This window comes from Biomphalaria glabrata, chromosome 1 (genome assembly GCF_947242115.1).
Source record: "Biomphalaria glabrata chromosome 1, xgBioGlab47.1, whole genome shotgun sequence".
Lineage (NCBI taxonomy): Eukaryota > Metazoa > Mollusca > Gastropoda > Planorbidae > Biomphalaria > Biomphalaria glabrata.
The window spans coordinates 14,987,012-15,011,582 of NC_074711.1; the positions used below are offsets into that span (position 1 = coordinate 14,987,012).

The 24,571-nt window shown below is 31.9% G+C and overlaps 1 protein-coding gene across 1 annotated transcript; it reads right to left on the reverse strand.

Moving 5' to 3' along the window:
* Positions 1-1,012: 1,012 nt before the first annotated feature.
* Positions 1,013-24,571, reverse strand: LOC106053150 (metal transporter CNNM4-like). Its single transcript, XM_013208623.2, has 6 exons — positions 23,234-24,571; positions 21,565-21,708; positions 20,926-21,051; positions 17,004-17,165; positions 15,907-15,990; positions 1,013-10,564 (listed from the first exon to the last, which is right to left on the reverse strand). The coding sequence occupies exons 1-6, from the start codon at positions 24,537-24,539 to the stop codon at positions 9,687-9,689; spliced, it is 2,700 nt and encodes an 899-aa protein (XP_013064077.2). The 5' UTR covers positions 24,540-24,571; the 3' UTR covers positions 1,013-9,686.

Here is a 24,571-nt window from a genome sequence, read left to right on the forward strand (position 1 = left end):
TTTTGGTAACAACATAAAAATATTGGGATTTCATTGCGTTCCAATTTTGACCAAGTGTCTCTGAGTGCACCAGATTCTAGCAATGCTTTCCAGATACAATATTTCCAGTCTAGTATTAGCCATGTTTGTATAGAACCTATAGGGAAGGAGGACGCCCCGTAACCTTAGGTGTTTGAGATGTTTATGTCTCGTTCGGTTGTTATATTTATTTGTTGTAATTGTTTAAAAATACTTTTTTTTTATTTCTATCTGGTTAGTTTCATTGATTTTAAGTGCTTTAATCTCCTAACCACTATAAACTTGACTCAACATTTCATCTACGTTCATTCTAAAATTATTTAAATTTCAGTGACCTCTGAACTAGGACAATGTTCTTGTCTGTTGGTATAAAGAGATAGTCTACCAGACTATTTAAGTAAGTCTACTAATGCACAGTCACGTGCTATTGTCTAAAAACACTCTTCTCTCTCAGAGTACCAGCCACCACAGTCTGGTACTCTACAGGCACTGTGGTAGGGGAGATAACTCATAAAAATGTGTTTTATTTTTAAAATTATAATGGTTCTGCCCTTAGATTCAATAAATGGCGGTTGAAATCCATATGGAACAACCACGCCAACATTATATTTCGCAATGTACACCGATCTAATATTTTATATAAACATACACATTTGTATTTTCTAATCTAATTTTAGATGTCCTTTCCCTTGGCATATCTTAAGATTTTCAGGTTACATGTGTCTTCCATTCTCCTCTTATTTACCTGGGTTGACTTGACTGGGGACATAGAGGCCATACAGTTGAGTAGAAGTCTGTATGGTTGAAACACACACTTAGCCTTTCCCTGTGTACTGGGTGGGGCTGTGACTGGGTAGACAGAACTAGATATTCTAAGGAAATTCCTCCATTACAAATGAATAGGTGTATCAATGCATTAGGGCAGAAATTGTAAGTCACTGCTTAGAGAAAAATCTTTCAATGTAAAAAAGAAAATAATGAATTAGAAACCAAATGCAAAAAAAATATTTATTATTTGTTAACTCTTTAGAATGAAATCAAAAATTGTTTTGATATAAAGTTATTTTATAATTGACATAAAATACTAATACTACAAAATACTACAAAAATACAAAAGTAAAAATAAATAAATACACAAAAATTGAAACTTTAAATTAAAATTCTGGACCTTCAATGTACATGTATAATATCCTACTTGGGTCTTTCTGTGTTATGATAAATTGTTTTTAGCAACAATATAAATAAAGTATGTTTTGTTGTGTACCCTTTTTAGCTTCAAAATACACATTTCACATGAAGAAAATACACATTTCACACAAATAGAATACACTTTTAACACAAATATAAAAAATATTCTACACAAATAAGATAAACATTACACAAAAATAAAATAAACATATCACAAAAATAAAATACACATTTCACACAAATAAGATAAACATTACACATAAATAAAATAAACATTTCACAAAAATAAAATACACATTTCACACAAATGAAATAAACATTTCACAAAAATAAAATACACATTTCACACAAATGAAATAAACATTTCACACAAATAAAATAAACATAATAATTTATGTCACAAGTCTTGCATGACAACATTCATATAAAAGTTGCAAATAATTAAATAACAAATAAAATATGAAATGTAATGTAAATAGCTGAAGTGTGAGTGAACAAAAAAATATCTACACTTTAATTTGTTCCAAGAATTAGCCACAGAGGTTGTTTAGAGAGACAGAAAGTTGTCAATGCTGAAAACATTCAAGTCTGCTGAGTCACTAGATGTAGCTGGGACAAGAACAAAGGGAAACAGATGGTGTGCAGTCAGTAGATGTAGCTGGGACAAGAACAAAGGGAAACAGATGGTCTGCAGTCAGTAGATGTCGCTGGGACAAGAACAAAGGGAAACAGATGGTCTGCAGTCAGTAGATGTCGCTGGGACAAGAACAAAGGGAAACAGATGGTCTGCAGTCACTAGATGTAGCTGGGACAAGAACAAAGAGAAACAGATGGTCTGCAGTCACTAGATGTAGCTGGGACAAGAACAAAGAGAAACAGATGGTCTGCAGTCACTAGATGTAGCTGGGACAAGAACAAAGAGAAACAGATGACAAATACTGACAGCATTTTTTGTTTCTTGTCTCCTCTCACTCACCAGAGAAAAAAAATTTGCTTTAAAAGATGGTAAAAAAAATATCAAAAAATGGAAATAATTTTAGTTAAAAATCATAAGACTATCTTTGCATTTATGTTTTTTAATGTCAAAAGAAAATATAATTTAATCCCAAATAACACAGTTTAAAAAAAAAATGGCAACTTGATAGAAATCTTCAATAAGCACTGATGTATATATTTCTTACAAAATGGGTTCCTTTGGCTCACATACTGTAAGATAGAGAGAGCACAAAATGAAGCCAAAACTGCCACCAGATTCTTGTTTTCAAACCAGCTGATACATTAGACATCACAATGAAGACAAAGAATTAACTGACTAAAAGCAATAGAGCTTCCACAATAACACTCCAGCCCAAGTGACAGTTAAGGACATGATCAAAGACTCTGTCACTGAGAGCTGAACTAAAGAAGAGGCTGTGAGAGAGAAAGACCAAATGAAAATAATGTACTGGCACTTGGTCTAAAAGTAATTCTCTAACATTGTCTAAAACATAATTTTACTTTAACTCTTTCTCTCCGTAATTATTTACCACATTCTGGTGGAATCAATGTTGGTATCGTCAGTTAGGAGAGAAAGAGTTAAACATTCAATATCTTATAAACACTTCATTTTACACCATGGCGCTGTTGGCTGATACTACATACAAGAGCTCAAGTCAAAGATTCTATTTTAATACTCTAGACATGCTGCTTAAGAAATCAACTCTGCTCATGTTGATCAGCCACTTTTTTTTTGTTCATACTTTATAGTCTCAATTAATACTATCCTTTACACTTAGTTAATAATAAGGTGGTGGTGGTGTTTTTTTTTTTTTATTTTTGTTTTGTGGGGGGTGGGAAGCAGTTTAAATGAATATTGATAGCATCCAAATTTTTTAAAAGTCAAACAAAGCCACAACAAAACAATAATAAATGACTTGTTTTTAATGTGTATATTCAGTCTTAGCCTTGGAAAACATCAGTGTGTTGACACTTTATCAAAACCAAAACAAAAGAACAGACTTTGATCAAACAGTATAGGTATTGAGTGGAAAACAAAGTATTATTAGAAATATCATTTTCATTGTGCCTAACAATAACATCTTTTAAAAAAAAAAAAACTTGAAAGGAAATTATTCAATTGCTTCATCCTCCTATACAATTTTATTGCACAATAAAAAAGGAAAAAAAATATTACTTCCCTTATTTCACAATGAAGTTGGAAATACATTTTGTTTTTACAGAACTGTCTTTTTTTTTTCTTTTAATCTTAAACAGCTGCAAGGCAATTTTAAAACCAAAATTTAAAAGAAAAATGGTTTCATTTCTTCACTTTAGTAATAATGCTATTTTTCCTGGCCTCAGTTTTTGAGATTTAGTCTCTAATAAAACTAAAGTCTTAATCATACCAACAGGAAAGGGGACCATCAAGTTTGAAGTAGCTGTATGTAAACAATGTAGTGTAATCAAACTAAAAAATGTAAACAAACAAATATTAAGGTAGAAAGGTTTACAGAAATACTTGATTCCATACAAAGGCTAAAAATGGGTGCACTGAATACAGTTCAATAGATAGTGAGTGTATTTACAAGTAAAAGAGACTAACTAGCACTAGTAGAAACTAAGTTACAGAGTCAATCTACCTTGAAAATAACAAATCAGCAGTTAGGTATAACAATTATATTGTCCCTGGTTAGTTGGTTCTTGAAAAACTCCACTGTTACCAAAGTTAGGTAAAAATTGGCTTTATTATTTTTTATTTGTACAAAAATCAGAGATAGTGCATCAGACCCAGCATGAATAACAATTTGTATTTAATCAGTACAAGGGAATACCAAAGTTCTGCTTTTTTTTTTTTTCTTAAGTGAAGAGCCTTAGCCTCCTAACAGAGGTAGGTCTTACTTCTTCTGTTTTGAAACAAATAATTGTATCAACTAATGTAACTAGAAACTACAGATTTGTTTTTTCTATTGGATTGTTAGCTTATGAATTTGATAATAATGGTGCTGAAGGAATATCATCACAGATTTGCTGCAGTGCAATACACACAACTAGTGGCAGGGACTATCAAAGACACTGTACAGGGACTCAAATACAGCCAGTACTTTTAATGAAACTGTAGATGTTAAACTGTACAATATAAAGTGAACATTGAACAGCTTCAAATCTAGCACTTAATTTTAAACTCATAGTAAACAGTTTTGTTTGAAACAAAGAATAATTAAGACTAAAAGTAGCTTGAGAATGAATAAGATATTAACAATGAATCTATTTCTACCTCTTAACTTTGGGAAACACATTGAAATAAAATATATTGGTCAAAAAATTTATAACGTTGAAAAAAAAAGACACATTTTTGTTTTAATTATATGTAAATGTTGAGGTTAATTAGTGTCTGAAATCAAGAGAATTGAAAAGATGTGAATGTAGTGAAAGTTTCAAATCTTAGAATCAGTTTTATAGAACAAACTAGAATTTTGAAACCTTGCCAATATCACAGACTGTTTTTATCTTAGATTTGAACAGGTTTTAGAATGACATTAAGGAATGGAAACAATATTTTGTGTCTATCCAGTAAACTAATAAGAAATTAAATGGAATGTATAACAATACATGCAGATAGACGATTGCTTGACAAGACATCTATTTAAGACTAACTTATAATAAAACAACAATACCATTAGACTATATCACGACAATTAGCTATACATTTGTATTAAATACAATCAGATTACAACAAGACTTTACAAAATGTTTTAGCATGTATTCATTCACAGAGTACTGATTTGTTTGCATGAATTCCACATACATTATAAACAATTTCAAAGAATGTTTATTCTGACAAATTATTGAATTCTATAAGCAGATAATACAAATTTATGAAGTCCAACATACTACTAGACCCTGACAGATAAGCAGAATGAAAATTATCTCAGGACTGACAGGACATTAATCTCAGGCACAGACTAAGGAAATAAATCTCATTTGTATTTATAGTCTAAGGACTTAGCTGCATTAGCTGTACATCAAAAGAAAAAGCAAAGGTGTACCCATTCAAATAAAATGTGTTCTTCCATCTGGCTTCAATCAAATTCAAGACTGTGAAATGGTGTATGATATGTACATTTTTAAATCCAATCAAATAGTAAGTTCAAATTCTTGTGAAAAGACACCAGCTCACTAAAGTGAGTTTGTAAGCCTCTAAACTATAGACAAGTGTAAAGATCCAATAAAAACATTAATCTCAAAGTTATTCTCCAAGAAAATGTTTTAGATTGCTTTTACATTTTAGTCAAACAATATACACAAACAGCCTTGATTATTTATTACTGAGCATATATATTCCAGAAATATTTTGTATGGCATGAATATGTATAATGTAAAAAGAATTAGAAGTCACTTCTGTCTATCACAGTCAGGTATTATGCCTGCAGTGTTCTCACATTATGTATTAACTATATACAGTAAAGATGGTGCACATATTAGAACACATTTCAAGAGGTACATGGATTAGTCTTGTTAGAAATGACACTATCAACCTAGTAACCACAACTCTTGAATATGTTTGCACAAATAGTTAAAGTGATATATGATATGATACAATGTACATACATTATTTCTTAAGAATGTTACCATTCTCATGTAAACAAAGAAACAGGCATTTTTTCTTTAAAGACTTTTCAAAATTGATCGAGACCATTTGGTCAATTCCAGAAAGAATTCATTTTTTCATTACTGGATGGCCTGCAGAGATACTTCATAAAGATCTTGTAGACCAGGGGTTCTCAACCTTGGGCCGTACCCCTTGGGAGTCAATTGACGATTTGACAGGGTCGCCAAAGACCATAAAAAAATGGATTGTTTTTGTCTATTTTTCTATTGCTGTGTGTGTGTGCAGGGGGGGGGGGGGGGGTTTGCAAAAAGGGGTCGCCGAGCTTAAAAGGTTGAGAACCGCTGTTGTACACCATTGGACTAATGTGAACACAGATGATAATAGACCACTATGGTAGCCAATCAATAATTAAAAACTAGACCTATTAAATTTTATGTATTCTAGCAGCCAATTCATCAATGTCATTTCACTTGTAGGGATTATATCAGTCATGTGTTACTGATTTTATCAGTTATGTTACTTAAAAAGAAATTTTCAGTCATTCATGTCACCTAAGGATTTAGTTTGTATATAGTGTCATTCATTGGGTTTCTATCATTTCTGAGTTTTTTATCAGTTGTATAGGGACATATATCAGTCATGCCACTCATTGAGGTTTTGTCAGTTGTATAGTGACATGTATCAGTCATGTCACTTATAGGGGCACATATCAGTCATGTCACTCATAGTGACATGTATCAGTCATGTTACTAATAAGAATTTAAACATAGGAGTTCTATCATTCATATCTCTCATTAGAATTCCCTATGTAATATTCATCTGAATTCAATTAGTAATGTCATTGAGATTTTATTATATAAGTCATGTCAAAGAAAAAAAACAAGATTCTAGATATCTCATGTGTCACTATTTATTCTATGGTCCCTAGAAGTTACTGGTTGTGTGGCGTAACAAGAAATACTTCCTATTTCACAATTAGCTATTTCCACCAGCGTTGATGTCTTCTTACATAGTTTCTCTTTAAATCAGGAAGCACAACTAAAGCTCTTTACAAATTTAGTCTAAACAAAAATATATTTTTAAAAATTTAATTACATAATTTATAAACGGCTTTCATTTTTCTTGAAATATTTAACAAAATATGTAAAGAAATCAAAATATAAACGGGAAAAGAACTCAACAGATTTAACAAGTGAAAAACAGTAAGTTGCTATTTTCTGACTAAATATCAGAAACAGTTTAAAGCATGCTATCTTGAATTGAATCATTCATTTAATCTTAGAAAAATACTTTAAAAAAAAAAAAAAATTTTTTAGATCTACTAATAGAGAAGTTGATATAAAACTATTGGTTTATGGTTTAAAATATAAAAAGGTTGACTTACAACCATAAAGATTAAAAAACAAACAAATGGAAATGTCTACTTTCAAGCTAAATCATTACTCTTGTTATTTAATACTATCATTACCTTTAGAACAAACTCTATACATGTTCAATTTATGGACGGAAAATATATTTTCTTTGGCTATGAACTAAAAATAAGAAAAGGCTTGGTCCCTTTCAACTAGGCTAAAAAAAAAAAGTTATTTTGGCTATGAAACACTGTTATAATGTGCCCCCCATTATAGCAGTACATGAGTTGTCAGGAGTACATGAGATGTCAAGGAGTGCAGGTCAGTGTTATATATCAACATGCTTTTTTAGGAACTAAAGTGTTTCTAGATGCTGATTTGGAGTATTTATTACAATTAAATTTTTATGATAAAGCTGAGCATCTGACCTTTATTAATTTCTTAAAATAGACTTAGAATTGTATTAAAGGGATTAAAACGATCCAATTTCTTTTTAGATTGTGTAATTTCCCTTTAAAATTTGCCCTTTAGAAGTTAATCAAAGAATTCTAAAAACAGCTGTACAATATTTAAGCTTTTTTTTTTATTTGCTTTGTTTCATCAAAGTTATATTTATTTGTTCTGTTATATTACTTTTATGTTGTATTACTTTTTGATTAAACACTACTATTTGTTTAAATTGTCTAGTTTAATTGTCTAGTTTATACTATTCTTATACCTTAGTTTAACTTAACATGTCTCTGGCCAACTGTAGACCCAATAGGATTGCACACTTCTCCTGACTGATGATAGGAGAGCAGTGTTTAGATGCTGAAATTTGGTACAATCCAGAAGTGCTGAAATTTAGTACAGTTTAGAAATGCTCCACACTTCTAGGCATATATTTTTTTATTTTTTTTTTTACTAAACAAACCAAGTTGTCCAAAGAAATGACAACAATTCAGGAGTAGAAACAACATTGAATTTAAAATGCCCTATATGTTCATCAAAACCGTTTTAGCAAAAGTATAAATAGAATTTTTTTTCTAAATAAAAATGCCTCATATAAAACTATTTTAATAACATTTTCATCCTTATTATAAAAGACCACAAGCGATGACTTATAATTAATTGTCATTGAATGAAGAAGTACAGTCTGCTACAATCTACAACTTTGGTCACTTATTAATTATTAATTCAGAGTTTCTTACAGTATACATTTTAAAGTATTTTTTAATACCAATATTTTGTGTACTAATAAGTTCTTGCATATTTTAGAAAGCATTGTGATGTCAGTCTCTAATTCTTCAACTAGAACCAATTCACTGACTATATGCAGCTTCATAAAATGTTCATCTTTTTAAGTAGGTGGCCAAACCTTCACAGTCACTTCAGTCATGTGACCATCACAATACAGTGAGTTTCAGTCTAATCATTGTATACAATAATAATGCACCTGTATGAAAACATGAACCCATATTGCTCAATGTACTGAGAGGCATTTCAACTTCTGAAACTGTTGCAATGATCACAGTCTCAAACAAATGGTAAACATAAACAATTCAATGGGACAGTCTGATTTCAGACAATTCTATTTACAAAACTCTTCATGGGAAGTATTCAACAGTCAAAAGTTGTTGGGAGTTTGTTCTTTTCAATGTCATATAAGAGAAATCAGATGAATACATTGTTAGGCACCTCATGGACCGAATCATTTGAAAGGTTTAGAGATTACCAAAAAAATTAAACAAATAAAGACAAAAATAAATGTAAACAAAGAAAATAAATAAAAAAAATTACCATTGTTATCTTTCAAAGATGAACGAAACAAATGAAGAAAACTATTTTTGAATTTGATTATGAGTAAGAAGTCTTGGTATGCAATGTATTGCAAAGAAAAAAATTTGTAAAATCCTTGTGAAAAGTAATTCTATTTTAAAATGTATTTAGAGGCATGTATAAAACTAAAAAACTAGTAATTACACTGATAACATTGGAAATACAAAACATCATCCAAACTAGTGTCTGTTTCATAACTCATGAACAGAATACTGCTAACAATAAGTCATTCAACAGAATACTACGATTTGAAGAAAAATTGATTATTTGTACAGCCCTGTGTGTACAGAGCCTTGTTATAATTAATTATAGAATATGGTGGATCTAAAGGGGAATAGTAGTGAAATCAATCAAGCAAATTTAGTATTAATAGTATCTTTAAGGAACCTACAATACACACACAAAATACCAAAAAACATTCACACAGTTTCAGGAACTCATTGTCAACATATAATTCTTGAAAGAGTTTATACCATGAAGAACTTTTGAATCAGAGAAAATGTACATACAAAGGGGGTTTAAAGGTAAGATTCAAACTCATACATTATATCACAAACAAAAACTTGAAAAACCTAAATCCCATTCACAACACCAGGGGTATGTTCCTTCAAGTACAATTCTGTGTTAGTACAAAAAAACAACAACATTTAAAACTAGTGCGATTACTGCAAGTGTTTACAATGAACAATATAAAACTATCAAAAATACATAATTGAATATTATTACACTGGCAAATCATTTGTTGATTTTGTCTGATTGATGAGTGGTACCCGCTCCCCATCCTTGTTATAAGTGATCTGCACAGCACTGGACTTTATGCTGTCCCCTTCCGCAGCTCCAGGTTTGATGGCTATCAATGGAACTTTCTCTGGGACGCTGGATTCACTGCTTCTATCCATGGAAGCCAAATTTTGCTCCTCTAAAGAAGCATTGTGCAGACTGATATCATCATTTGAAGTAAAGCTGGCATCGCCACCTGTGACTTCATCATTCTTATCTGTAGGCTCTCTGTGTAAGATCACTTTGTGGGTATTGTTGACAGGCAGTGATGAGTGAAGATATCTTTTCCTGCTTTCTGGAGATGGGCTTGCATTAATAGCCTTAGAGTTAGTGTCACCCGATGACCTACTAGATCTAACTGCTGGAAAGTGTCTTTGCCCCAAACTGCTTACCTCACCATGGTACTCAACACAGTCCTCTTTTGAATCTGATGCAGGCCGAGCTGCCCTGTACAGTGCTTCTAAAGAATCTACCTTGTGGTGAAAAAACGTCAATCTGTCTAAAGAGGAAGTGAACTTTTTATTTGAAACATCATCACTTTTCAGAGATTCTAAAGGTGAGTTACTGATGAAAGGCAACAAGCTGCTAAAACCACTGTTTCGATTACTATTTAATCTAGTCACTTTCTCAAATTCAGCATCAAAGGCTTCATTCACTGCAATGTTACCAGTGTTGCGCAGCATTTTGGTCGTGCGCAAGGCTGCCAGGTAAAGAGCTCTGTTGATGCATAAATACTGCACATCTGTCACAGCCCTAACAGAGAAGTCTGGGATATACTCTTTGGCTTTGATGTCATTCAAGGAAGATTGTTTGCGTACAACTGAAACAAAAAATTGTAAACATATTTTAATTCCATGATACAATTATAAGATGAAAATGTTTCTGAATGGAGTTCTTTACTGCTAGATATTATTTTATGATTATTTTTGTATCATTTTTTACAATAACTTTATTCAAGTCAGAGCTTCATGGAACATTAAAGAACCTAGATCCAGGAACCTGTAAAGCTGATCTCAAAACGGCCCTAACAAATTGATTTTCCTAGAAATTTAACATTTGATTTATATTGCTGAGAAAAGAATGACTAGCTCTTGGCCACATGGTGAAAACTCTAGTTTGACCATTATAATTTTTCAAAGTAAAAAATAAACAAATATAAATTTGGCTTGAGTACTAGACTTGGATCTAGGCCAACATCAGTTAAAAGGACTATCTTATCTTCTTATCTTATATAATACAGACGTTACTTCAAAAAAGAAGATGATTACGTCCTACGCGTCATGCATTTAGTCATGCATATTAACCAATGACTTAAATTCTGCCAAGTCACTGGTTTTCCTGGCTAGCTCAGGCAACCCATTCCATGCTCTAATAGTACTAGGGAAGAAGGAGTATTTGTACAAATTTGTCCTAGCATATGGGACGAGGAATGTGCCTTTATCTTTGTGTCTTTCAGAGTATTTTATTAAATTTTGTTTTTGTATTTGAAGATTATGGTTCAGTGTTTTATGTATGATTGCTACTTTACTTTTGAGCCTTCTGTCCTGAAGGCTTTCTAAATTTAGTGATTTTACTAAAGGTGTTTCTCTAGTCAAATGTGAATATTCGTTTGTTATGAATCTCACTGCTCTATTTTGTGTCTGTTCCAGTTTCTTAATGTTTTCTTGAGTTGAGGGGTCCCAAACGGAGGATGCATATTCTATTATTGGCCTAACCAAGGTTAAATAACATTTTAGTTTTATGTTCTTATTTGATTTATAGAAATTTCTTTTAATAAATCCTAATGCTTTGTTTGATTTTTTTGTAGTTTCATCAATTTGTGGATTCCATGATAGTTTTTCATTTATTATAACACCTAGGTATTTTGCGTTTTTAGTCTGTGTTACTGGTTTGCCATGAATAAGATAAGTGGAATTAATTTGTTTTAGTTTTTTTGTTACTCTTAACAACTGACATTTTTCTGGGTGGAAAGACATGCTCCAATTTGATTCCCATTTCTGTAATTCATCTAATTCTCTTTGTAAAATATCTGTGTCTTGTGTTGTTTTTATTGTTCTAGATATTATGCAATCGTCTGCAAATAATCTGACTTTTGTTCCTGAAGTAATGCAATTTGGTAAATCATTTATGTAAATTAAAAATAGTAGTGGACCCAAGACTGTTCCTTGAGGTACACCTGAGTTTACTGTTATCGGTGTTGATTTAGAGCCATTTATTATTACAGTTTGTTCTCTCCCTATCAGAAAATCTTTAATCCACTTGATGCAGTGGACCATTAATGCCGAAATATTTTAATTTTTTAAGCAAACTATGGTGGTGAACTTTGTCACATTGTGACGATCACACTTGCCGGGGATTATATTATCAACCTTGATAACTCAATGAAGTGAAAAAACATCTTTGTATTTTCTTCAAAACTTCTTTAATAATACTTCTTCAACTTTCACATAAAATTAACTTCTCAATTTAACAACAACTTGACTTGATACTTCATAAATAAAACTTAAAGATACATGAAACTTCACTTAGTATAACTTCAACTTCAACTAATAAAACTTTAATTAATGGACCCGCTAATATCACAAAACTTATAACCATTACTAATCAAGGACTAAGCGAGGACCATCGCTCTACAAGAACTACTACTATGCGAGGACCCCGTCTGACTTTCCCTTAATTTATACCTTTCTTAATCGTACATTCCAGAATCATGGAAACTTCTCCCCTAATTATTTTAGTAGCTTTGACCTTCTAGAAACTGACGTGTGCTATTTTTTTTCCCTTAACCTCTTTCTTTGATTGGATACCTAAAATTAACTTGTTTATGCTGGACACTTGCACTGGTTTGACCTCGCTTCAAGAAACTGGTCAAAATAGGTCACAGACTCGACTCGTGACACACATTTGGGAATTTCCTATTGTAAGGCATTGTTGATCAAGAGTTTAAATTGATGTTAATTGTTCAGGAAAATGTTGCCCATGGTCTTCTAAATCTAGATATAAAGGCCTATGTCTTTATCATTGGAATCATTCGATAAAAAAAAATTGTTCATTAAATTTAAAGTTGCAGTTTATTGATAGATTTTATCTAGATCCAGTCTAGATGTTTAGAAGTAGATCAAGATCTAGACTAGATCTTAAAGAGTTATATGTGTAATAAACGTACCAATAAATAATACACCATGAGTTTGATATCCAAATCGAGCTAATTTTTTTTTTTTTAATTAATTTTTTAAAATATTTTATTTATTTTATGTTGCCTAATGTACTGTCTTTTTAAAAGATTCATTTATGTTTTTCTTATTTAAATATATTGGTCCAATGTAAACACTTTGTGTGCACTGGATGTAATTATAACTTGTGTTTAGTTAAAAATAATAAAGGTAAAGTAAAGGCACCATTTTCATAACCTGCCATCTGTTTCTAAGGATGACAGTTAACAAGGGTGTTATGTGGCCAGAACAATGACCTCAACTTCCCCATCGCAATTCAGATACTAATTTCAGACCACTAGGGCAGCCAATCAATGGACTCAAAGGCATCTTAAAAATCCTGAATCATATCTGGAACTCATGACCCTCAGTTTGGAAGCCAAGCACTTTACCACTTCGTCACCATGCCCCACTTAGTTAATAATAATGAGTGACCAAAATAAAAAGAGGCCTGGTATGAGATACAAGAAGCCTGGCATCATGCTGCATGTACTATTTGAATTGAGTGCTTGAGAACTATGAAATGTTAAGTATGTTATTAATAATATTATGTTTGTACTAATTTAGATATTTAATTAATAATTATAATACATTATATAATCTACTTTTCTGTAAGTATTTGTACTGCTGTAATCATACCAGGTCTCTTGCCCACCCTGTACATACTTCTAAGAGTTGACTCAAGGTCTGTCAAGTGTGCAGCAATGTTTTTTTTTCCATAGTGGTTCCTTGGAGCACATGAACTATAATTCTAAGGTTTGTTGTCATAAAATCTTGTGTGTGTAAATGTGTGTAAATGTCATGCCTTAGTTTCTTGTACTTCCTCTTGTGAAGTTTTCTTTCTGTGTCCACTGTTTCCCCGTTGTGATGGGTATGTCAGTTCTCAGATGGTCATATTTAGGTTCGATTTGTTTGGGTGCCTATCCCTGCTGAAGTTTTGATTTAGCTGCATAGCTAGATCTCAGCTTTTTCTATGTTTCAGGGTGTTAGGTTTGGGCCACATTGAACCAGACTTTGGGCCCTGATGGAACCAGGTCCTGGGCAGGTTGAGCCAGGCCTTGGCTAGTGCAGAGCCATGTTTCCTATTGTGTAATTGTTAGTGTTCCTGGGCTATGAGGCCAAGATTAAGTGTGTGTGTGTCAGATGTGTTATTTATTCATACTACACTATGCATCATATGGATTGGTATTGCAAAACAGCATAATTTGTCATAATATTCATCATCCAGTTCCAATTCATTATTAAATATTAAATGAGCATTGACCATTTATTTTAAGTTTAAAGCTAGTTAATTTAGCATGTACTTTGTGTATGTTGCAGTCAGTTGCATTGTATTGTATTAGCCTGCCAAGGTGGGTAACCATGGTTCATTTAATTCATCTCCTAGCTAAACCTGTAAAGCCCACCTTGACAAGGTCACTTGAAGTACTTTTTAAAATGGTAATCCCTAATTAGAACTTTATATAGCTGGTCAGAGAACTCATAGATTTCACAAAATAATATTTTCAAATGTCTAGAAACAATAAGTCAATAGTTTAATTATAAACTAGTTTTAGCAATTTTAAAAGGAATGAGTTATTTGTTTTAGAGTGACAAAACACGAAAAGACCTTGCATTCTTCCCATAGAAAATAAAAACACTATTATAGTAGTCATTTATCAGGACAGGACCACTAGAAACAAAACATTTAATGACTGTGATGACAAGGGGAGGTAAGATTGATAGGGACACTAAGGGCAGCTGGGTGAGAATGTATTACAAGGTCAAGACCACACATTTTCATTACATCAAATAAAGAGAAAATGTTTCTATAACACCAACACCATAGACCAATAGCCCACATTTTAATGATGTGACCATAATTCAATAGGACCTAATGCATTTGTAGATTAACAAAATTAATAACAGCTCAAAATGTAAGAAACATTATAAAATGTAACTTGTATTAGACACTAATGATGTTTGGACATAGGGTCTGTCTACTTCCTTCCATTCTTCTACAGCTACACACTAAGATTAATCACAATTGTTTTGTTTTTTCGTATTTACTATCAAATTTTGTCATTTTATTTTGGAACTTCATTACTTTCTGTTAAGGTTACATGGAGTTAGATTGTGCTGGAATAACTACAAGTTTTGTTTTTTTTCAAAAATGTGATCTTCCTATAATATATATATCTTCCTGCAATACCATAATCAATTAAGTTGGTTTAGACAATGTGATATTCCTTTACAGGTATTCTATTAAATTAGCACTACTTTAATTTGATTAATATCTTAGCTTATGCTTATGTTAGTAATTTACTGCTAATGTCAGTGCCAGATAGGTTTAATGGCTCACTGATCCTGTTTATAATTGTACAATATTGTCTATCACTGGTTTGACTTATTTTATAATGTTTATCACACAAATGGGTCATAATTGTATTATAGTGTTTAAGTATAAATAAAATAATTTTCAATTTCCAAAATTTAGTTGTAGGTTTATAGGTTCACTAATTGTCTGTATTACTTGTTCTGGAGTATCCAATAAATAAAAAAAGTAATATTAGAAAGGACTAGATTTATATTTAAGAATAAATGTTACATAACCTAACTATTTAATCACTCAATAGCTGACAACATTGTGAAAATTCTTGTTAACCAGCTAACACAATAGTACATTAAGAAATCAGTCATGTTTAAGTACTATGGAAGAGGAACAATGCACCACAACTGTCTGTAATTTATGACATTTCAAATTAATTGTGTTTTTTAAATTATGTCATTAAAAAATGGTTTATCATTTTAAAAGGTTTTGTTTATTCAGCAGCGTTAGGTACTTCACAAAATTTTTTTTTTTTTTTTTTCAATTTTCAGGAAAATGCAAATTTAACTTACCTTTTAATTTATAGTTAGCTTTTTGACATTTCAATTTTTAAACATATATTTATAACAAATTAAAACTTACGATTGATTGCATCCTTTCCAAAGTAACTGAAAGGTCCAGATTCAAAAACCATGTTTTCTTCACCAGCTATTACTTCAACTGTTCCTAAAGACAAAAAAAATCAAAACTTATTATTTACATTAATACTTACTATTCAGATTTTTTTTTAATGCTCAGCCTACACTACACCCTGATACATACATTTGACCAGTGCATTCTAGTATCTGTGACATAGAATTGGAACAGCCTGCTTTATGGTGCTCCCCTTCCCTCTTAAAAATAGTCCTTCATACAATCTCTGGCTACTCTTCAGAAATATTTGATAGGCTCTGTGATGCTTTTTGGCCCTTTTTTCTTATTGCATCATAACTCTCACATAATATTTTGCCCATAACCCCCCCCCCCTCCTTTTTATTAATGCACTTCCAATAAAACAACCCATATTTTAACTATTCCATAACATACTTTTGGTATGTGAACTCTTGTATCTGTTACAGTTAATTGCAATGGCCGCTTTACAATGTCCTCCTACATAGACTCACATATTAATAGTATTCCCCCCCCCCACCCCAGCTAGCCTACACCTCTAAAAAAAAAAAATAGTCCTACATACAACAACTAACCATTTAGCTTCTTAATTGAATATTCAAATATTTGAGAAGCTCTAGGATTTTCACATTTTAACCTTCCCTCTAGCATATTATTGTTTTGACCTGTCAATTTTAGTATCTGTTACATCAAATCAGAATGGCCTGCTTTAAAATGTCCCCAAACATATACTTTTGCCAATGAATTCGAATATCACTTATCTCCCTCCACTTTAAAAAATCGCCTTTGATTTTTCAGTTTGTTATCGAAATATTTGATAGGCTCAGAGTTGCTTTTAAGATGGAATCCCTTTTTTTTTGTTTGCACCCTGAGCATCGTAACAATCAATCAAATATACTTTTGAAAATTATCAAGACTTTTGAAAATAAACAACTGTCAGTTTTATATATTTATAATATATATAATAATAATTACTAATGTCATTTTTTAGAACCAATTTAGAATATATAAAAAATGAGAACTTTTATCCTGCTGCTGCTATATAAAGTGGAAATATTGAAACCCAGTACCTTGTAAGATGAGAACAAATTTATCAGTGGGAGTTCCTTTCTGAAAAATGTAATTCTTTGCACTGACTGGCTCTGTTGGAGTGAGATTGACAACAATATCTTTCTTCATGAGATTCATTAGGACATTTCTGGCTAGATAAGCATCTGAGAATGGCTCTACAGCTGAAATAAGTTCACAAGGTTATAAAATATGACATTTATAATAATTGGTTCAAATGGTTAGGGATTCACATAATGTAGCCTAGTATTTGATGAACAAAGAAACCCTAAAGGGATGTAATTTAAAGAACAACTGAGCTTTTCTATTTTACTTAAGCTAATACTTGACTTCAGAGATAAAAAGTATTCAAAGACTTATAACAACTTATAGACCTGCAACAACTCCAGGACCAATTTCAACTCAAAGACCCACAACAACTCAAGGACCTCAACTAACTCACTTTCCCACAATTTATACATTTCAAAACCATCTTTGATAGAATCCCCAGAAAGTTCTATTCTACATATTTCTATTAGCTATGACCTTCTAGAAACTGATGTATGCAACTGACCTCTTTCTCTGATTGATTACTTATAATTTAACACATGTTTACTCCTGCGGCTTCTTTGACCTGACCCCCACTTCTAGAAAGAAGTAGAATGAGGTCACAATCAGCATGCATTAGGTGGGCACCATCACAACAGTGTCAAAACATATTTTTTTATTGAAACACAGAATGAACAAGTTCTGCTCAAAGCTAAAGACAGAGACAACAGTGTGAAGGTAATTGTTCTGAGGGTCAACATTCATGTCATTCAGCCTTACAAGCATGTCAAGTGGGGGCTGAGTGAAAAAGCATAAAGTTAGCATTTAGGTTTGACTCGGAAACAGTAGAGCTATGACTGTCCTAATATGCAAAACAAAATCATCTGGACTATTCTATTTCCACCTGCTTTTATTTGCTTTGCTCAAAGTGATGATCAAGAATCACATGGGTGTTATTTGCTTTGCTCAAAGTGATGATCAAGAATCCCATGCCCGATGGATAAAATAAGAATATTAAAGCAAGGGAGAAGGTCACTAATCTGTTAGGGGTGTGTTTTTTGTTGGCAGTATTCCATAGTCAGAAGTCAAAGTTTTTATTTATAGAAAATAGGTCAAGTGTTCAAGCAGTTTTATTAATTGTCATGACCTACATTGAGTTTCAACAGTCATCTTGACAGAACAAACTAAGTAAACAAATTACAAAGAAATGCTTTAAAAAAAAAGAACAATATTTGTGAGACATTTCTTCTTTATGATTGCACAATATGGTGATGGCTGACACAGTGGTGGTGTAGAAGAGCAATAGTACATTTTAATGTTTAAGGAAAGCATAGTATTGAGATAACATCGAGTTAGAGATGCCCTTAGTGACTGACTTGTTTAAATGACCACTTTGATAAATTAGATAGTCATCAGAACCTGTTTTCTTTATAATATTGCATAAAAAAATATATATTTATTTGGGGCAGGACTTTTTTATTTTTAATTCCTCTTTTCAGTCAAATAAGCTAAGCAAATTTTTGGATACGCTCAATTTTTATAAAAATAAAAAGGAAACAGATTTTTTCTTTTTAATAAAAATAATTTTTGGTGTAGCACAGAAACATTATTTTAAGCTGACAAAAATATTTTTCTAGAGTTAATTTGTTTATGGTATTTCTATTTCCTGTGATTAGGATATTTTCGACAGGAAAATCTTTGATGCATTTAAACCAAAAGTCATTCTTCTTCATCATAGTCCAATGATGACATATTCAATTGTTGAGTGAACAAGCCCCCAATCCTATCGCAATCTTACTGTTTATTTTGCACTAAACTTTGTTTACTATGAAGCGAACCTCTTGAATATAATTCATCTGACCCCCAGCTACCAGATTTTGTCTCCTTCAGTTAAACTTCCACAGCACAGTCAGTCTATTAGATATCTCTTTGAGGCTTTGAATGTAACCAAATGCACGCTCATCTAAATTTATATATTTTACTGAGTTATAGAACTTTGCTATTTCTTGAAGCTTTTAGCTTTACGTTATAATTCAGTAGCCTACTTCACAATTCTAAAAGATTTAAGTTAAATTCCAGTAGACTACTTCACAATTCTAATGTTAATGTCGCACCTTAATTTTTTTCATTTGTGCATACATCAAGCTATAATTCTAGATCTGGTGGATACCTTGTAATCACATAAACATAACACATGACTCAGTCATGAATAAAGCAGATAATAATTATCCACAAGTTGAAATATAAATACAAGAATAATTAACTCTTTGAATCACATTACTGAATGGACATGAAATAGATTTATTAAGCCAAACTAGAATTCCAAGAACCAACCCAGCCTTGACTTTTTGCTCAAATTTCTTTATATACTATTTTCCTGGTCTTGTGTTTCCTACATATTTTAAAGCTCAAGTTGTAATGCCAAAAGCTTTTTTTTCCTTCTAAGCAAAGCTAGAACACATCTGAGTTACAATTTTTAATGTAAACAAGGGTAAAGGCTAAGCCAGTTGTGCACTGCCAAATCAGCCTGTGACATTGACATATCAGTAGAAAGTCACTGAAATAGAGAATTAAATTCCCAAACTTGGAGTCAAATATACAAGATACAGTAAGACCTTTGAAAGTAGCTCATCTGGAATTGATGCCTGTAAGATTACATCAAAATTTCTTAAGCATGGAGTCTACTAATTATAAAATGGTTCGCAACAATATGTTTTAAAACTGTAAAAATGAGTAGCAAAAAGAATGAAACCAATCATTAATCATTTTGCTATTCAAAAAGAGAAATTTACAACGCTAACACTAGAAATAATTTCTGAGGTCTAATGAGTCTAATGAACTTTAGTTTATAGCACATCAACATTATTTAGGTGATGGCAAGCCACTTCTACTTTTTTTCCTTATCCTTAAAAACAAAATTGAACACTTCTCAAAAGGATTAAAAAAGTAAAGTCTTCAGGAAAAAATGTATATTAAATATCAGTGTTCAATGACTCCCAGCAACAAAAAACCAGCAAAAGACAACTTTAGAACAGGTTTACCAGACACCTGCATGTACAGAGAAGAACAAAACCTAGCAAAGGAGGACAACTTTGAAATTTGTGCTTACAATGTATTGGATGAAACATATATTAAGTATCATATTTCTCAGACCAAGTGATTTCTAGTAGCAATCACCATGAGTGCAATTATAGATGTACATGCAGAGCTCATGTTCAACAATTTCTACATTGAGATTGTTGTTTTTTTTAGCTTTATCAATGGCCTTGTGGTTTAGATTAAAAATTAATGTTAAAATTAGTCTTTGAGACAATAATTTCTAGAAGATTTGACAAATTAAATTAAATGCTGCAATTAAGTAACTACATAAGGGGCACAATCTTGGAACCATTGGTTATTGGTTTCTGAAGTTGTGAGACATACAGGCTAGCTTTGATAGGAAATATTCTTTTCATTTTCTTGTTAACCAAGTAAGGTTAATCACTGCTGGTACTAAATCACTGCTGGTACTAAATCTCTGCAGGTACTAAATGTTTTAGTTTTTGGCAACATAGAGTAAAATTGTGGTGGTCCTAGATTTGATTGAAGGATAATATGCAATGAGCAGTAAACAACAGAGTAAAGGAGGCCACTTTATAATCTATTTGGGCCAATGCCAGTTTCTTGTCTCTTACCAATACTAAGCAACCAATAACTAGGTAGAACAAAATCACAGACTTAAATGCTGATGTTGATGTAGCTTAAAAATAAAAAAATACTATGATTCATTTGCAATACTCAGTGTGTAGATCTAATACAATGTAAGTATTTTTCAATTTCAAAAACTTTTTAAAACCACAAGCTTAATACTTGTAAATATTTTATTATATACCTGTAATTTTATAGCTAAATACTTACTGGTGGTTAAGAACTGGAATGCCACAAAAGCCAACTGTTTAGGTAACTTGGATCTTTGTCCTTCAGCACCCAAAATTTCATAATCCAGCCTCTTTCTCGGCCGAGGTGCCTTCTGACGATTGTCAGCTAAAAATAAATTTTAAAAAGTTTGAATATGCTCCACATCTTGCTACTAAAAGCCATCCAGTTATTAAAAGAGCAAAAGTATTAATAATAACAAAGTAATTGGACAGTAACATAAAGCATCTCAATGTACTTATAGTCCTCTCAAAAGCTTAGATCTTTGTTTTAAAAATAAAAAAAGTGTTATGTAGCGTATCGTTGTCCATACTTTGTTTATTCTCATTGTATTTTAAATTATGTTTATAGGAGCTATTAAATAATTAATGGTCTTCGAAAAGTGACCTCTAGTTTTTAAACGTATTTATGCTTCATATTGTATGTACTTACATATAAACGATGTTGAAATGTATATATTTAACAAGAAATTTGTATTAATCATTAGTTCTATTAAATATTAAAAATCTAAGTGTTGATTGATTTAACATTTGTTATAATATGCTTTATTCTTGCAATTCTGTCTTTTTTAAGCAGGTAATCCTGCTCTAAAATACACTGATTAAAAAAAAAACCACTTACTAATCAAATCTTTTTCATCTATAATCTCCCTTTGTAAGATCTCTTCAATCACATCTTCTAAAGTAACCACACCCATTGTTTCATAGTATGGGTCATGGTCCTCATTGTTGTGGAGTTTTTGAACAATGGCCATATGAGAATCCCCTGTGAAAAATATACTGCCATTAAAAAGGATACAAAATTGTTATACATATAAAAATACAATTTGTAAGCTAAATTTTTCAAGTTTTATGAGGCTACCACCCTTCAAACTAATACAGATTTTACAATATTCAATTATTATTATTATTATTATAGCTTTTATATAGCGCTACTTTCATGCAAATAGCATGCTCAGAGCGCTTTGGTCCAATCTCATTTGTGGACCAGTGGGGGGAGGGGGTATCTAGGAGTTGGTTTTCCGTGCTGCCTTAAGGCGCTCAGTAAACACAACTCTGCCCGAGTCGGGTGTCGAACCTCGAGCCCCCTTCTAGGTAGCCAAGACAAGCCAAGTTCAAGCGCACTTAGCCTCTCGACCACGCTTCCCACCAATGCACAACATTGGCATGTATCCTGGGCTGAACAAAATTTTTAACTCTTTTAAAGCAATGTTAAGTACTGTTTTGAGAATGTGTTAAGTAATTGTAAATAGATAACCTTACACCCTAATTAGCTATAAACTAGTGTTTTAATTTACAAAAATACTTTTAAATTATTATTATTAATATTAGGGTTGCACCGGAGAGTACTTTTTGATATTTGGCTGGAGCTGGCTATGGCTGGAGAGTAAAATATGATACCTGGCCGAAGATGGATACTTAAATGTCTTGTAATAAACTTGGGTTATTGAACATTGTGCAAAACTTCCAAATAACATGTGCAAAACTTCCAAATAACATGATACCTACATATTCATATAAAAAAGCTAAGAAAATTCAAAATAATAAATAATAATAATCAGACTTTTCTACACAGCAACCATCAGCAGTCTTATTAACTTTTCCATCACTTGCTGGTATGGTTATACTTCACTGGCACAAAGACTTAGAATAATATAGACTAATTAAAAAAGCATCGTATATCACTCAAGTACAGCTACCATCTCTTGAAGAGCTTTTCCAAGAAAGATGCCTTTCCAAATCACTCACGATTCTTAAAGACAACCTGCACCCATTAAACCACTGTTACATAAGATCTGAAAGAAGTGGTCATCTCCTTTCTATTAGGACTAAAACTGAAAGATTGAAAGAGTGTTACAAGATCAGCTGTCGTCATCGTGAAGTACATAGAAGTCAAATTCATAAAGCGCTGGTTGTGAATGTGTATTATGTGTTTTCGTGTGTGAATGTTGTTCGAATTTTGAATCAATATATTGTTTTTGTACAGTAGTTTTGCTGAGCTTGTCAATTGTAGTCAAACAGAATTTCCATTACTTAGCTTAGTAATCAATAAAAATCATCTTATCTTATATTTAGTTTGTTTTTTTACCTTATATAGTTTAAAACTCTAATACTGATTGATGAATTAAACTTTAATCTTATATTTAGTTGTTTTTTTTTACCTTATTGTTTAAAACTCTAATACTGATTGATGAATTAAACTTTAATTAATAAACTTAATAGCCAAAGAAAAAAATAAATTATATAATAAAGTTTTTAAAAAAATTATATAATAAAGTCTAAGTACTTACCCTGCAAAAATTCCTGGAGCATAGCATCCAGCTTCACATCATGATCAACATAAAGAGGTTTATGGTCATAAAATTTGCACACAGTACTTAGAGGGGTTTTATCATCAGGATCGATAAGAGCCAGATCTTTTGTATTCAGAAGGTTGACAATATTGATCTTTTCTCCATCATAGACTGGGACACGGGTATATCCATGGTGCATAATTTCTGTCATGGTCTCAAAGTCTAAAATTCTATTGATTTCAAGCATATAAACATCTTCTACTTTAGTCATTATATCCTCAACACTTTTATTTGTTAACTGTAATGCTCCAGATATAATGTTGGCTTCATTGTCATGCAAAACTCTGCTATCTGCCGTCATTCTTATCAACTCTTGAAGTTTTTCTTTGTTATAGACTTGTCCCATTTCTTCTCCCAAAATTTTATCCAAAATCAATGAGATGGGGAATGATGCAGGGAATGTGAGAATCATAAAAAATACAGTAAGCCAATATGTATTGGCACCAACAGCTAAACCATGCCGAGAACAAATTGCTTGGGGTACAATCTCACCAAATATTACAATCCCAATTGTAGAAATCACAACAGCTGTCAAACCAGAAGTCATATTTTCAAAAAGAATAGTAAAAGAGCTATTTACTATAACATTTCCAAGCAACAGGGTACATAATAGAAAGTTACCTCTTTTGCGCAAAGGACCAATTCGCTTTGCCCAATTCTTTTCTTGCTCTGAACCAACTTTACCAATAATTTTTAATTCAGTCTGATCTAATGACATCAAACCTAAGTTCAGTCCACTAAAAAGACCTGATAATAGTATTAAAACACAACAGACAGTTATCTGCAGCCATAAAGGTAGGTATAAATGACTATGTTCATCTTTGTCTTCAGAGACAAGAAAAGATAACCACTCATCTGCTCCTTGGTGTGTATAATCATTGGTGCTAAAGTTTTTCACGCACATAAATAACGTTTTATCCCCATAAATAGTCTTCAGTGAAAATGTTACTGAGGCACTGTATTTACTTATGTAGTTAACATGAGTTATATTCGAAGCTCGTCCACTATTGCAATTAGTTTTATCTTGAGTCAAAAACATTACTGTGGTATTTACGAGGTCAAGCCCAATTAATCGGATTTCATTTTCCGAATTTGGGTGCAAAGTTACTATTCCACCTAATTCGTTGTGAGAAATGGAATACACACCTAAAATTCTCTGTGAATGACATGTCTTGAAAAGAAATGTAACAATAAAAACAGAAAAAGAAACCAAGTATATATTGAAAATCCCGTCCGTCGCCATGATTATGTTGCACTTGACTCCAGCAAAGCTGC